The 16,854-nt window shown below is 44.5% G+C and overlaps 1 protein-coding gene across 2 annotated transcripts in view; it reads right to left on the reverse strand.

The window, feature by feature from the left end:
• scyl2 (SCY1 like pseudokinase 2) overlaps positions 1 to 15,529 on the reverse strand; it is a 54,787-nt gene extending 39,258 nt beyond the window's left edge. The window contains exons 1-4 of one of the 2 annotated variants that reach the window (XM_067999264.1): positions 15,347 to 15,529; positions 6,159 to 6,356; positions 2,042 to 2,199; positions 1,796 to 1,940 (exon numbers count right to left, since the gene is read on the reverse strand). In XM_067999264.1, the coding sequence (XP_067855365.1) occupies positions 1,796 to 1,940; positions 2,042 to 2,199; positions 6,159 to 6,335 (480 nt within the window). In that variant the 5' untranslated portion in view covers positions 6,336 to 6,356; positions 15,347 to 15,529. The remainder of the gene's footprint in view (positions 1 to 1,795; positions 1,941 to 2,041; positions 2,200 to 6,158; positions 6,357 to 15,346) is intronic. The other variant, XM_067999265.1, reaches the window with a different exon arrangement.
• Positions 15,530 to 16,854: the final 1,325 nt, after the last annotated feature.

Consider the following 16,854-nt stretch of genomic DNA (forward strand, 5'->3'; position numbering starts at 1 on the left):
CCTGTTGCTGACCTATTTTCAATGAAGCCGTCAAGAGAAAAATTAAATTACCAGAGTTAGAAGCAATCGCTAATGGAAAGAATGTGCACGCCATGCTGTGAACTGTCGCACAAATGGAGTCATATCCGCATGGTAATCCATGAGGTGTCTTTTTTTAAATTCTCAGTTCACATCCACTGGGAAGGAAGTGCTAAGTTACGAATCCCACTCTCCTGCTCACACTGCATACATTTTAATATTCCTCTTTCTCAAGCAACAATCCAACTTTTAAAAGCAATTTATGGAGCAGGGAAGAAGTGCTGGGTTGATTTAGCTATTGCTTTTTGTTTCTTATCTTTTTTCCTCGGTTATTAAAAGATTAATAAAGAAAGATCTTTATATCCCTTCGGTTATTGCCGTTTTATATTTTATATATTGTGAGCAGCATTTGATCTGTACTAAACAGAACATACAAATGTTGATCAGTTGAAGCAAGCTGTCCATCTGGGTTTCTTTTCAGCACTCGACCACACAATCTAGGATGAAACGTTAAACCAAGTCTATCCATTTTGGTGGTTCAGATGATTCCACAGTGCTATTCGAAAAACCAGCAAAGAGTTCTCCTGGTGTCCTGACTAACATTCTTCCCTCAACTAGCACCTTCAAAAAAAAAAAACAATTCAACTGGTCATTCACCTCAAATGCTGTATGTGGGATCTTGCTGTATGCAAAACAGCTGCTACATTCACCTATATAATGACAGCGTCTGCACTCCAAAGTAATTAATCGTGAAGCACTTTGGGGTATTTCCCAGAGAGGTGATAAGTGTCAAATCAATGGAAGTTTGTTCTTTTTTTCTCCCCACGCTGGCAGCCAGTTCTAATTCTCCTCCTCTCTTTCCACAAAATCAGGACCCGAGCTTTCCATCTCGGAAGCTTTCGCATGAAACTGACGGCTGTTTTGCAGTCTGCTTCAGATGCACTTTTACAATCGACTGATAACTAATAATCAATGGCTGATTTCCCTCCATGGCGTAAGTAGCTCCACCCAATGTTGGTCTGTAAAGCCAGACTGGCTGGGTTCTTTTGTTTTGCAAGCACAGGAGCAACTGGTATTCTCTCTCAAACCAAAACTTAGCAATCAACGGAGACAAAATTTTATATATACATATGAAAACTGATAAGAGGAGACAAAAAGCAATGGGAGAAAAAGCTATAAAAAAAACCAAGCAACTACAGCCCTATCCTTTCCGTCTTCCTTCTTCGGTAACCAGAGGACACAGATTTAAGATAACTGGTAAAAGAACCAGAATGGAAATGAGCAGACATTTTTTTACGCAGCGAGTTATGATGATCTGGAATGCACTACCTGAAAGGGTGGTGAAAGCAGATTCAGTAGTAACTTTCAAAAGGGAGCTGGATATAGGCTTGAAAAGAAAAAGTTTGCAGGGCTATAGGGAAAGAGCGGGGGGTGTGTGGGATTAACTGGATAGTTCTTTCAAAGGGCCGGCACAGGTACGATGGGCTGAATGGCCGCCTTCTGGGCTGTATGATTCTATGATTCTTGCCTTTCCACTTCAGACTATTATCTGCATATAATTCTACTGTCTAGAGTTATTACATCGGAGCACAGGTACGATGGGCCGAATGGCCTCCTTCTGTGCTGTATGATTCTTGCCCTTTCTCTTCAGATTATTAACTGCATGCCTCTCACAGTCCACTGTCCTGTTGGACAGTGGGCTGTGAGAGACATGCAGTACTGTAGCACTGAAAGGCCACACTGATCTGAATGTATAATAAATGCACCAGCAATTCACCTGCAGCAAACCATATTTGATTTCCACATCGTAAAGCTTGTGTCCTTTAATTTCCACAGGTACAGGAGACGGTAGGTGGTCGTAGCAACCAAGGACGTTGGCTAAACTTGCAAAGACGGGCTCCGTGCAAAAGGCTAAACAGTCTCTGTAAAGAATAGTTAGACAATTTATCCACAATGAAACACCAGTAAACAAAAAGAGAAGTCTTGAAAAATAGGCAATATATATATATAGGAAGCCCTTTACCTAGACTCCTCCAATGGATGCTGCACCGTTAGCAGGCGTGGGTGCCTCAGTCTGGTTAGCTGCTGCACGCCTTTTTTGAGTGAATCAATAATGTGGTCCTTGTCAAATTTTTGGTACTTCTCAATTAGCTTTTTGTCAAAAACAAATACAGCCACTTCCTGAAACAAGGAAAGGAGATGAATAAGATTGGAGTAATATTACAGACTCGGAAAACTCTCCCCCCGCCCCGCCACTCCAACAAGATAGCGGATGCAATGAACAGACTTGGGGGAGGAGTCAATAAAATAGGAGCTGGATCAACATCTGTTCAGAAAGAGGAATTGAGGATTTTTTTTCAAGAAAGGCAGGAAAGGTATTTAATGTTCCTGAACAACAACAACTTGCATTTATATAGTGCCTTTAACGTAATAAAACGTCCCAAGGCGCTACAAAGGAGCATTCTCAAACAAAATTTGACACCGAGCCACATAAGGAGATATTAGGGCAGGTGACCAAAAGCTTGGTCAAAGAGGTAGGTTTTAAGGAGCAACTTCAAGGAGGAGAGCGAGGTGGAGAGGCGGAGAGGGAATTCTGGGGCCTAGGCAGCTGAAGGCACGGCCGTCAAAGATGGAGTGATAAAAATTGTGGATGCGCAAGAGGCCAAAATTGGAGGAGCGCCGAGATCTCGAAGGGTTGTAGGGGTGATTGGCCTCTTTCTGTGCTGTATGATTGATTCTACGAATACATCTTGGTGTTCTGATTTGAGATTTATCCACTTACAACCCTCCGAGATCTCTGCGCTCTTCCAATTCTGGCCTCTTGCCCGTCCCCGATTTTAATCGCTCCGTCATTGGCGGCTATATCTTCAGCTGCCTAGGCCCTAAGCTCTGGAATTTCCTCCCTAAATCTCTCCGTCTCTCCACCTCTCTCTGCTCCTTTAAGACGCTCCTTAAAACCTAGCTCTCTGACCAAGTTTTTGGTCACCTGTCCTAATATCTCATGTTGCTCGGTGTCAAATTTTGTCTGATAATCGCTCCTGTGAAGTGCCTTGGAACGTTTTACTATGTTAAATGCAAGTTATTGCAGCAATGAGAACAAGTTTGAAACCGTACGCTGCTCCCATTCTGTTCAGCAGAGATTTAACGAGCAGAATTTCACCGACAGCATTGCTACTGGGTGGTTCAGAGTTCTTTTGATGTGCTAATATGACAGGAATTCTTGAGACCTAAACCATCAGTCATGTTATAACCAGGGTAGCAGTGTAACAAGGATGAACCTATACAAGAAGGCAATGATTTTTTTGTGTGTGCTGAAGCTGGTCATGCTCGGGGCACGACTAATGAGGACATTTTCTGAGGCACTAATTAATTCCCACGGGCTCTGCTTAATGCTGATGATTAAATTCCCAATGGGGAGTCCCAATTAACCAGTCTTAATTCTAAAGGTTTTGAAAACAAATACAAAGTGAACAGCGTGGCTCACGCACAAAACGACCCCCCTGATAGGCACAGAGAAAAGATTATGGAATTCACTGTAAAACAGTCAGGGAAGAATGAACACAAATAAGTACAAGCAACTGTAAACTAAAAGCATACAATCTTACTGGCACTGAATATAAAAGCGAGGAAGTGGTATTGGATTTATACTAGACATTAGGCCACAGTTGGAATCTGGTGTGCACTTCTGGGCACCCCATTATAGGAAGAATACTGTGGTCATGGAAAGGGCATAGCAAAGATTCACTAGAATGATTACAGGAACAAGAGGTCATAGTTATGAATAAAGGCTCAAAAACTTGCAGCGGGGAAGATTGGGAGAAGGAATCTGATGAAGATGTTCAAAATTATGAACCGTTTTGAGAGGACAAATAATGAAAGATTGTTTCCACTGGTTTGCAAATCGATAACAAGAGGCACAAACCGAGGATCATCAAGAAGGGGGAAGTTAGAAGCAATATTTTCACTCAGAGGGTTATTGGAAATGGAATGCTCAATTCATTGCTGGACATCAATGAAATTGAATATGGTGCGGGCGTATAACAGGCAGCTGATACAATATTGCCCGTTTTGCACTACTGCCCAAATCGATTTTTTACTCGGGTTTCCACAAAAAAAAGAAATTCTATATTTTTTTCCAATAGAAATTGCAACATGGAAACAGGCCGTTCAGCCCATCCAATCCATTTTATTGTTGATCCTCCAGACGAACAGTATCCTAATCCCATGTGCCCGCTCTGTTTGCATATCCCTTTATCCCCTTTTCCTTCAACAACCTATCCGACCTATTCTTAAATGTTGACACGGTCTCTGCTTCAATCACTAACCACAGTAGTGCATTCCACAGCCTCACAACCCTCTGCGCAAAAAAAGCTACTCCTGCTCTCTATCCAAAATCTCTTACAGGTAATCTTAGATCTACTCCCGTCGTTCTGGACCCCTTAAGCAGTGTATAAATGTTTATCATTATCAGAGATAGTGGCCTAAACCTATTTTACTGAAGCCACAAGTTAGCAGCCGAGAGCAAGTGAACAGGTACAAGTGCTGTAAGGGATTCACCTGTCAACTATCCAAGATACCAACTACCCACAGAGACTACTACACAACCCATAATGTCGTGAGCAGCATCTTCCCTTCTCCAGACACGGTTCACCGTCTTAAAAATCCCAATCGGCGAAAGTAAGTAGTCAATTCTCAGGGTCTTCGCGATCCCGTGTTGTTCTTTCATTTAAAAAAAAAATTTGCTCCACAAAAAGTCAAAACATTGTAATTCAACAAATGCTGCACAGATGACCAATTATAAAAAGAACATTTCCACTACAACCAATTCAAATATCAAATTTTTTTTACTGAGCTGTATACCAAAATCTATTAAATATTAACTGTCGTCATGATTTAGCAGTTTTTCATACGTCCAGGACAACATTAGGCTCTACTGGACCTTTGGACTGAAAGTTATTTTAGAAGTTAGAGGTTCTGTAGTAATGAGCACTTTGGAGACATATAGCGCCTTTAACAACCTCAGGACGTCCCAAAGCAGTTTACAGCCAATTAAGTACTTTTGAAGCATAGTATCTGTTGTAATGTAGGAATGAGGCCAAGAGGACGTCTGACTCAAGTAATGAAGTCGACCCAGGGCACACAGACAGTGAGCTACAAACACAACAGCTGTGCAGATTGCGAAGTAAGGGAGGGAAACAACAAAAAAAATTCCAACTGTATATAGCAGCCTCTTTCATTCAGTGCAATGGACTCCTTAGGCCTACAAGTGCTTCAGCTAAACAATCAGTCCCATTAAACCAATGTTACTTCATATATTGGCAAGATTGAAAAGCTCTGTGGAGGAACGGTCATGTTAAAGGGAAGCTTTTACAATCTATCATGAGCCTGCGTACCCGAGCTCTGTGAGTGAGCAATATTATCTACTTTATGCCTCGCTGGCATCCTTTGCAGAAAGACAATTACCCACTCAACAACTAATTTTAAAATAATTTTCAGACCCACTGGGGTAGATCTCGGCTCTGTGTGACAGTGTAAAACGGGCGATAGTGAGTCGGCAGCCCGTTTTACATCTCTCCCGGTTTTTATTTCCACTGAAATCGTTAAGATGTAAAACAGGCTGCTGAGTCACTATCACCTGTTTTGCACTATTGCACAAAGTCAAGATCTACCCCAGTGACTCTTCAGCCAATCAAGACTGACTTCAGAACAAGAACATAAGAAACAGAAGCAGGAGTAGGCCATAAGGCCCCTTGAGCCTGCTCCGCCATTCAATAAGATCATGGCTGATCTTCGACCTCAACTCCACTTTCCAGCCCGATCCCCGTATCCCTTGATTCCTTTAAGAGTCCTAAAATCTATCGCTCTCAGTCTTGAGACTCGGCAACCACAGCCCTCTGGGGTAGAGAATTCCAAAGATTTACAACCCTCTGAGTGAAGAAATTCCTCCTCATCTCAGTCCTAAATGACCGACCCCTTATCCTGAGACTATGCCCCTAGTTCTACTTACTTATTTTACTTATTCCCAGCCAGGGGAAGCAACCTTCGAATCTTATATGTTTCAACATTCGTATCATAGAAAAACAGAAGTTCCTTTCATTAAAGGAACTATTAAGCTCGGTTTTACCTCGTGAAAAATGTACCTGCTTGGTCGACTTTTTTACACCGTGAAAGACCTTCCAGGCCATTCCTGGTCCACCGCTGGCTATGTGGCGGCCAACTTCAAACTCCCTTGTAACAGGGTTTCCCATCACTGCACTGGTAACATCCGCTGTTACCTTGGTAACAGTGCTCTTCAGTTTATTAAGCATTGACTCCATGGTTTCAGATGAATAGGTTACCTGGAGCAAGAGAGTAAGAACAGGCAATCAGCAAAAGAAAAATAACCTTGACAATTTTTTCTTGGTTCTATAGGGATGTGGGTGAAGCTGGCGATGCCGCATTTAATGCCAGTCCCTGGCTGCTCCGAGACGGGTGTTGGTGAGCCTCAATCAGGGATTTTTTTTTTACAACCGACCAATTAGGCCACTTCACCGAGATTCAACCACATAATGTAGGCAGTTTCCCTTTGACCAGAAACTTAACTGGACCAGCCATATAAATACTGTGGCTACAAGAGCAGGTCAGAGGCTGGGTGTTCTGCGGCGAGTGACTCACCTCCTGACTCCCCAAAGCCTTTCCACCATCTACAAGGCACAAGTCAGGAGTGTGATGGAATACTCTCCACTTGCCTGGATGAGTGCAGCTCCAACAACACTCGAGAAGCTCGACACCATCCAGGACAAAGCAGCCCGCTTGATTGGCACCCCATCCACCACCCTAAACATTCACTCCCTTCATCACTGGCGCACTGTGGCTGCAGTGTGTACCATCCACAGGATGCACTGCAGCAACTCGCCAAGGCTTCTTCGACAGGACCTCCCAAACCCACGACCTCTATCACCTAGAAGGACAAGAGCAGCAGGCACATGGGTACAACACCACCTGCACGTGCCCCTCCAAGTCACACACCATCCCGACTTGGAAATATATCGCCGTTCCTTCATCGTCGCTGGGTCAAAATCCTGGAACTTCCTACCTAACAGCACTGTGGGAGAACATTCACCACACGGACTGCAGCGGTTCAAGAAGGCGGCTCACCACCACCACCTTCTCGAGGGCAATTAGGGATGGGCAATAAATGCTGGCCTTGCCAGCGACACCCACATCCCATGAACGAATAAAAAAAAAATGAATGTTGGGTTTTTGCGACAATCTGGCAGCTTTTATGGAATCATACATCACAGGAGGCCATTCGGCCCATCATGCCTGTGCTGGCTTTTTCAAAGAGCTATCCAATTAGTCCCACTCCCCTCTGCTCTTTCCCCTGATTTTTTTTTCCTTTTCAAGTATTTATCCAATTCCTTTTTGAAAGTCACTATTGAATCTGATTCCATCATCCTGTCAGGCACTTGTCATCTCTTTCTGATGCTAGTCTACAAATTATCAGATTTATTGAATTCAGTTTCACAACTTGCCCTGGTGGGATTTGAAATCACAACCCCTTAGATTTTTAGCCCAATACCATGACCACTACACAACTGTACCCTGGACCTCTCGAAAGGGTCTCATCTGACAACTAAAAAAATAATTTATATTATTTTTATTTATTTTTGCATTATGATACAATGCTGAAGATTTGAAATTTAATATAATTAAAGATAACACTAAAAAAAATCAAACAAGCATCACCTTTAGGAATCTAGGACATTTGTTTGGACAGATTTTTTTTTTAAAAGATAATATAAAATCCTAGTTGGTTTGACTATTTGAGAAATTGGACTTTTTTTTTAAATGCCTGAGACACAGGGAAAAGAAAACAAAGAACTTGCATTTATATAGCGCCTTTCATGATCTCAAGATTTCCCAAAGCGCTTTGCAGCCAATGAATACTTTTGAACTTTAATCACTGTTGTAATGTAGGAAACAGCGTATGGTGGGGGGGGGGAAATTCCAGAGCTTTAGGACCCAGGCAGCTGAAGGCACGGCTACCAATGGTGGAGCGATGAAAATCGGGGATGCGCAAGAAGCCAGAATTGGAGGAGCGCAGAGATCTCGGAGGGTTGTCGGTGGACAAATCTCAAATCAGAACACCAAGACGTGTTCGTAGAATCATAGAGTCAATCGTACAGCACAAAAATAGGCCATTCAGCCCATCGTGCCTGTGCCGGTGCTCTTTATCCATTTAAGCAGATAGATTTGAATTAACCATGGAACCTAGATTTCAACTCTCTCTGTGCCGCCCCCATCCCTGCCCGGTCCCAGGCTCGATGGTACACACCTATACAACAACAACTTGCACCTATACAGCGTCTTTAATATAGTAAAATGTCCCAAGATGCTTCACAGGAGCGTTAACAAACAAAATTTGATACTGAGCCACATATGGAGCTTTTAGGACAGGTGACCAAAAGCTTGGTCAAAAAGGTAGGTTTTGAGGAGCGTCTTAAAGGCGGAGGGGTTTAGGAAGGGAATTCCAGAGATTGGGGCCTAGGCAGCTGAAGGTACGGCTGCCAGTGGTGGAGCCATGAAAATCGGGGATGTGTAAGAGCCCGGAATTGGAGGAGCGGAGAGATCGCGGAGGGTCGTAGGTGGATAAATCTCAAATCAGAACACCAAGGTATGTTCGTAGAATCAATCATACAGCACAGAAAGGGGCCATTCAGCCCATCATGCCGATGCAGGCTCTATCCGATTAGTCCCACGCCCCCACCCCCCAACCCTTTCCCCATATCAGCAGACAGATTCGAATTAAAGGGAAACTTAGATTTCAACTCTCTCTGTGTCCCCCCCACTCCTCATGGCTCGATAGTATACACCTATGCAGGTTACAAAGGACAAAAGCTCCAGCTCCCCTGCTGCACTGGAGCTTCCAGAGATTGGCTCGAAAGTAGGACGCATCTCACAAACACAGTCACCGCTTCTGATTTATTGCTGGTTGCCATGGCGATGGAAATTTACTATTCATATCAAGAAGTAGTTTTGACCTAAAACACTCACAAGGGGTCCCTACCCAAAACAATAACTCGTCTTTTCTCTTTACAGATGCTGACAGACCCGATTTAGGCTTCTAGCACTTTCTGTCTGCACTTACGATACTTGGTATTTGCAGCGTTTTTTTTATCCCTAAGCCCCATTTATATGCAGCCTGAGCGTAAGTACACATTTTAAAGACGCCCTTTGATATATTGACTCAGTCTGTCAAGCAATTCCGTATGTTGACTCACTCTACATAAAAAGAAGTGTGCGCTATTAGCCAGTCAATCTGTTCCAGGTAAGGTATCCCTGTATTGTTTAACTTTCTGAAAAGCACTGGTAAATTCCTGCTTCTGCACTGTACTTCCAAAAACTTTAGGACAGATGCGATTAATTAAAATTTGCATCCTACGAAACTACTATAAGCAATTAACTGGTTCCCCAACATCGCTTCCCCCCCAAACTGGTTCCCCAACATCGCTTCCCCCCAAACTGGTTCCCCAACATCGCTTCCCCCCAAACTGGTTCCCCAACATCGCTTCCCCCCAAACTGGCTCCCCAATATCGCTTCACTCCCAAACTGGTTCCCCAATATCGCTTCACCCCCAGGCTGGTTCCCCAATATCGCTTCACCCCCAGGCTGGCTCCCCAATATCGCTTCATCCCCAGGCTGCCTCCCTAACATAGCGTCATCCCAAAGCACAAAAGCGAAATGGTTCTGAAACAAGCAGGGCCGGCAGTGTGAACTGCTGCACAAAATGTGCAACACCTGCAAGGTATTCTTTCAAACTAGGTCATTCTCTCATGACACAAACGAATGACACTGCCAATGTGTCTGCCTTGGCTCAGTGGTAGCACACTGGCCTCCAAGTCAGAAGCTTGTGGGGTCAAGTGTAGAGATGTGAGCCCATAATTCACACTGATACTTCGGTGCAGTACTTGGGGAGTGCTACACTGTCAGAGCTTCTGTCTTTCAGAAAAAACGTTAAACTGAGGTCCCATCTGCCCTCTCAGGTGGATGTAAAAGATCCCTTGGAACTATTTAAAGAAGAGCAGGGGAGTTCTCCCCAACATTTATTCCTCAACCAACGTCACTACAACACATTATCTGTTTTTTTTAAATCTCATGCATATTGTGGGAGCTTGCTGTGCGCAAATTGGCTGCCGTGTTTCCCAACATTACAACAGTGACAACGCTTCAAAAATACTATAGTGGCTGCGAACCGCTTTGGGATGCAGAGGTGAAAAAGGTGTGATATAAAAGCAAGTCTTTCTTTCTTTAAAAGGAGGCAGAGTTGAATATAAAACACAGGACAACTAAAAGAAACCTATGGCATGAAAGGAGAGACCTATTCCCTCCACACACCGCTCAACCTTTTAAAAACTCTTGAGAGAGGCAGGCAATCAGAACTCGAAGTTCAAAGAGATTAAAAGTTCTGTGGGATTTCTTCCAACCTCTGAAGGTCATCAATCCGAAATTCAGAACCCAGCCTATTCAACCGGCCAACTGCACTCCAGGAATTACACCGCCACAGTCCCAGCAGCACAGGAACTATTGAGTGATGTGGAGTACTTGATTATTCCACTTCTGACAAAAGGTCTTCAACCTGAAACGCTAAATCTGTTTCTTTCTCCACAATGCTGCCTGGCTTACTGAGTATTTCCAGCATTTTCTGTTTTTATATACTTGATTATTTATATCTGTTAGAAAGGCCTTTTAGCCTACAGATTTGTTCAACCACACAAAACACGCTACCAATACTTCCATTTTAAAACTGCAGCACATTAGAAAACTACTGAATACCTTCAAAATAAACCTGTAATTTAATGTGTTCAGTGAATCTGTGGACAGGAGTGTTTTTTGAAAATAAGGTGCCCCATGAATTTTTTTAAAAATATATGGTTCAATAGGAAAATATACATTATCATGCAAATATAAAGCAAAACACTCCTTCCATTTGAGACATCAATTTCCACACTTCCTCTAACCTGGTATAATGTACTCACTGCTCACAGTGAGGTCTCCTCTACATTTGGGAAACCAATTACAGATTAGGCAAGTGGTTTACTGAACACCTCCATTCTATGTGCAAGTATGACCCCCAAACTCCCTGTTGCTTGTCACTTCGATTCCCCCTCCTATTCCCACTCTGACCTCTGTCATTGGCCTCATACACTGTACCAACAAAACTCGACGTAAGCTTAAAGAACAATATCTCATCTTATTCTTAAGGCACCCTGCAACCAGCCCTCTGGCCTGAGCACTGATTTCAGACTTTAGCAGCATCCTCTTTTCAAACCTGCTTTATCCTCAGACCTGACCCCCCAGGTTTTCCATCTCTCCCATTTCCCCAGGCCTCCCACTTCCTTGGCTACTTACACACCCTTTGTTTCTTTAATATCTAAATGCTTCTGGCCATTATTTCGCTAATATATGATCTGTTCCATCATTCCACATGATTCCTCTTTGTATTTGTCTTTTTTTTAAATATATATTTCCCCCTCCCGTTTCACTGTTTATATTAATCTGCCTATCCCACTCTTTTTTTTAGTTCTTAAAGGTCTGTTATCTTCATAGATGCTGACTGACCCGCTGCGTCATTCCAGTATTTTCTGTTTTTATACATACACACGCATTAAAAAAATTGAATTACATCTGTGCACAACTCCTGTCAAATTTGTCCATTATAAAGTCCTAAGTCTACATTTATAATGCAACTGCCTATGTAAACTTGTCACGCTGTAATTATGCCTTCCTCCCACTGGAGGCGCTGTAGGGCTACTAGTGACTGAAGTGTATAATTACAGCGTGACAATTTTACATAGGCAGTTCCTGTTATAAATCTGAATATAGGAAGTTATAATGCAAATACAAAAGTACGGACACAGTGTATGAACATTTAAAAGGGGGACGAACTTATGCCGGCATGCCCTGGTCCAATTATCCCCCCGGACTCTAACCTGCTTCACCTGATGACTACACTTGGTCCGACACCACTCTGTGTGCAACACTATGGGAGACCGACGAGTAATGCATTAAAATCTTGCGTATGGTATGCACTTCCTGACCACATAAGCTTACTTCCTGTGTCACGCTATTATGACAACATTTAATAATGGCAAAACCCTACGTCAACATTTCTACAAGGGGAAAAGACTGTCATGCTGCAGTGGCAGGCTTCACGCTACAAGGTGGCACTGTGGAGCGAGTTGCCCACTTCCACCCACTATTTTGCTTCTTCACCTGATTTGCAGGTGTTTTTGTCCATTTGTGACGTGTTTAAAACTCAATTTTCAGATTTTTCCACCCAATAAATGGAGCACTGGGGAACCCCCTTTTCTGTTTGTGGGCCTCCCCCACCCATTTGTGATCATCCAATTTTGGGCTTTGACCTACCCAAACGGCCACATTTGTTTTTCTCAGTAGTACAATGGCTGGCCTCAAGCCTTGTGCCTTGTGCCCTCCACCCAATATGCACTACGCTCAACCCCTTGACACCACACAGCCGCTCAAAGCACCATGAACTATTAAACAAGAATACTTTACAAAAACTTAAAACTCATTTTACCATACAAATGAAAAGTATTAACTGTTAAGTGCATTAGCAATTTAAAATAATTTTTTATTTTAATTCAAATATAAGAGCTATTAGTTTTTTTTTAAAACTCGTAGAAGTTTGGGTGGCACTGAGAAACCAGCCATACACTTAAAATGATTCTCCTACACACACACACACACACATATATATTATGTATAATAAAATATAATTAACTCTAAGTGCTTCAGCAAAGAGCCTTTTTGTTTACATCACTGACACATTCAAGATTTTTAGTTTTTGAAATTATCTTTCACATCAGTGCAAGTGCCGCAACCAGATCCACCATCTGATGTGGGGAGGGCGGGGTTAAGAAAACCATTTGTGCGGTCGTGAGGACAGGAAATTAGCATTTCCTCCGACTCACCACCAGCAACGCCACGGGAGAGTCGTTTTTAACTTTTAAAAAAATAAATAGACATCAAGACTTTGACACAAGTGCGAAACAACCGGAAATTGCTGGGTGCTTCTGATCTGCAGCATAAAACTGACAAGGCACCTTCCAACTGCAAAATTCCCTGACCTAACAACAATTATACTCTGACCTGAGCCTTTGATTACTTAGCAATTAAACTTTGTGGCGTTAATTCACAAAAAAGGAAGTTAAAGGCAGTATACCACCACATCTTGACATAAACATACATGTAGTTTTTAAGCAGTATTTTCATGTATGTTTTCATCAAGAATTAGTGCTATATTCCCTTTGACAAGGGTTTTAATTTGAGGCGGAATAAAGCACTAAGGCAAAATGGGTCCATGCATGTTTAAATTGTTCAAGTAACGAATCATGATTTTTTTTGCTGATGTATGCCATTTAGAATTTAATCACCTGCCAATTTGGAGCTTTTATTATCACTCAACTAACTAAAAAGAGTTGTTAAACACTTGAAGAAGCAGTCTTTATTTCCACTGAGTGTCAAACATGAACACAATGATGCAAATCAAATTGCTGTCACAATATATTGCAATACAAGCAAATGGCATCTTCACAATAAAGAAGTCCATAACCTTCTCCTATCCCAGGTATAAATACAGAACCTTTTTAAACAAAGCCATGTCTGCTCAGATGATGGATCTCTACTTGCGTCCGTGACGACTCCCTGATCTTCAAGTCCCTGTCTGGTTTTAAGCTTCATCACAAATCCCAGACCCCAATCTTTATCTACTCCCAATCCCAGACCCAAGACTTTGATCTTTGATCCCAGTCCCAAGTCACAATCCCAAATCTCTCATCTCTGAACCGGACCCAGGTCTCACCCACACACCCCGATCTTTGGTCTCTAATTCCAGTCCCCACTATCTGTTCCCAGTTTCAGGTGCCACTCAGACCCCGATCTCTGATCCCAGTCCCTGGTCCCACTCTCAGATCCCCAATCTCTGATCCCAGTCCCTGGTCCCACTCTCAGATCCCCAATCTCTGATCCCAGTCCCTGGTCCCACTCTCAGATCCCCAATCTCTGATCCCAGTCCCTGGTCCCACTCTCAGATCCCCAATCTCTGATCCCAGTCCCTGGTCCCACTCTCAGATCCCCAATCTCTGATCCCAGTCCCTGGTCCCACTCTCAGATCCCCAATCTCTGATCCCAGTCCCTGGTCCCACTCTCAGATCCCCAATCTCTGATCCCAGTCCCTGGTCCCACTCAGATTCCCCAATCTCTGATCCCAGTCCCTGGTCCCACTCTCAGATTCCCCAATCTCTGATCCCAGTCCCTGGTCCCACTCTCAGATTCCCCAAACTCTGATCCCAGTCCCTGGTCCCACCCTCAGATCCCCAATCGCTGATCCCAGTCCCTGGTCCCACTCTCAGATCCCCAATCGCTGATCCCAGTCCCTGTCCCACCCTCAGATCCCCAATCTCTGATCCCAGTCCCTGGTTCCACCCTCAGATCCCCAATCTCTGATCCCAGTCCCTGGTCCCACTCTCAGATCCCCAATCGCTGATCCCAGTCCCTGTCCCACCCTCAGATCCCCAATCTCTGATCCCAGTCCCTGTCCCACCCTCAGATCCCCAATCTCTGATCCCACCCTCAGATCCCCAATCTCTGATCCCAGTCCCTGTCCCACTCTCAGATCCCCAATCTCTGATCCCAGTCCCTGGTCCCACTCTCAGATCCCCAATCTCTGATCCCAGTCCCTGGTCCCACCCTCAGATCCCCAATCTCTGATCCCACTCTCAGATCCCCAATCTCTGATCCCAGTCCCTGTCCCACCCTCAGATCCCCAATCTCTGATCCCAGTCCCTGTCCCACTCTCAGATCCCCAATCTCTGATCCCAGTCCCTGGTCCCACTCTCAGATCCCCAATCTCTGATCCCAGTCCCTGTCCCACCCTCAGATCCCCAATCGCTGATCCCAGTCCCTGGTCCCACTCTCAGATCCCCAATCTCACTCTGATCCCCAATCTCAGACCCCAGTTCCAGGTCCCTCTCTGTGACTCAGACTCTGGCTCACACCCAGTCTCAATATGACCCAGACCCTGGCTCACTGAATGTCCCAGGTTACACACCGTGTCTCCCTCTTCGTCCCAGTCTCGGGTCTTTCGCACTCACCCCGCCCCCTCCCTTCGCCAGTTCCCGGGGCCTCTCTCTCTCTATCCCCGGTCTCTCTGTAGCCCCCCGGGGCCTCTCTCTATCCCCGGTCTCTCTCTCTAGCCCTCCCCGGGGCCGGGCACCCTAGGCCCGGCCTTTATTTGCCGCCGGTTAAAGACTGACAGGCTGTCACCTGAGGGTTTTTTTTTTCCCCCGCCTTCCTTTTTGATTCTCGAACAGCGGCGGTGAGAAGGTGCGCGGGTCCCGGCCGGTGTCGCTGGCCCGCCGCCCCACGGCTCAGTCAGGCCTCGGCGAACTCACAGCGGCGGGAGGAGCCGGCCTTGCGCCATCACAACACTCCCCATCCTCCGCGAGGCTACCTCACTTCCGCTTCCGCCTTGCCCTCAATGGGCGTGGCCACAGGTTGAGGGGGCGTGTCCACAGCTGGAGGGGCGGGGTCACAGCTGGAATGGGCTCCCTTTCCCCCCACAATGTACATTGAAAATAGAGTCCTGCCTTTTAAGGGACCTTATTTTAACTTTAATCTTTCTTTAAAGTAGCTACTTGGGCACAGGGTTCAAGTTCCCCTTCAGGCACTTCTGATAACTATCTGAAGAGGAAAGATTTGCAGGGCTATGAGGAAAGAACAGGGGTGTAGGACTGAGTGGACAGCTCTTTCAAAGAGCCGGCACGGGCACGATGAGGTGAATGGCCTCCTTCTATGCTGTATCATTCAACTATGCTCTTCATTACATAGGAATTGAAAAAAAAGACTACAGTCCATCTAATTCGCCTTCCACCATCCTGGTAGTCGCATGGTACAACGATAATGGAGTTGTTGACTAATCATAGCAATCAATCTCTATCAATTAGTCTACAACAGACCCAGACATGACCCAGTGCTGGAGAGCAAAAGGAACCAGAGGTCCAAAGTCACCTATTCCTCCCAAGCCTGCTACACTTACCACGTCATGACACATATACTGTACCCCAAAATTGTTATTTTCTGAAAGAAATGTATCTAATTTGCATCGAATTACTTTTCTCAAAGAGCCTCATCTACAGTGAATTGCTCTTGAAGGAAAGTGTTCCTAAGCCCAACATAACAGCTATTTTGCGCACAGCCAGATCCCACTATTACCAACAAGATGAAAGAACAATCTTTAATACTCGTGGTTGAGGGACAGAGCACTTCCTACCCTCCTTCAACCAATGCCATGGGATCTTTAACCACTTAAGCAGGCAGACAGGGGGGCCTTGTTTTTAATGCATCATCCAACAGGTGGCATTTCTGGCAATGCAGCACTCCCTCAGTGCTGCACTGAAGTGGCAGCCTGGTTTATTTGCTCAGGTCCTGGAGAGAGGCATGAACCCACAACCTCCTGACTCAGACAAGAGGACGTAAAGGCATATTGTCAGGCATGAATTTGGAACAGTTTGCAAACCTAAAGTAATTGCAGTAGAAAAAACATTACCGACGTGACATCATTGTCAAAAGAAAACCATAATTGTGCCACAAAATGTCACATCAGGTAAAAATTTTGAATATGGCAGCCTGAATAGCTATTGTGTGTTTATAAGTGAAGTTGGGTGATGTCAATGCCTTGGAGATAAATTCTCCTTCCCCCAACGATCCAGTTCCACAGACAGTTTGTCAGGGATCTTTCGCTGCACCCTGAAAGAAAGAACCTGTGTTTATAT

The sequence above is a fragment of the Heptranchias perlo genome, chromosome 18 (genome assembly GCF_035084215.1).
Source record: "Heptranchias perlo isolate sHepPer1 chromosome 18, sHepPer1.hap1, whole genome shotgun sequence".
Taxonomy (NCBI): Eukaryota; Metazoa; Chordata; class Chondrichthyes; order Hexanchiformes; family Hexanchidae; genus Heptranchias; species Heptranchias perlo.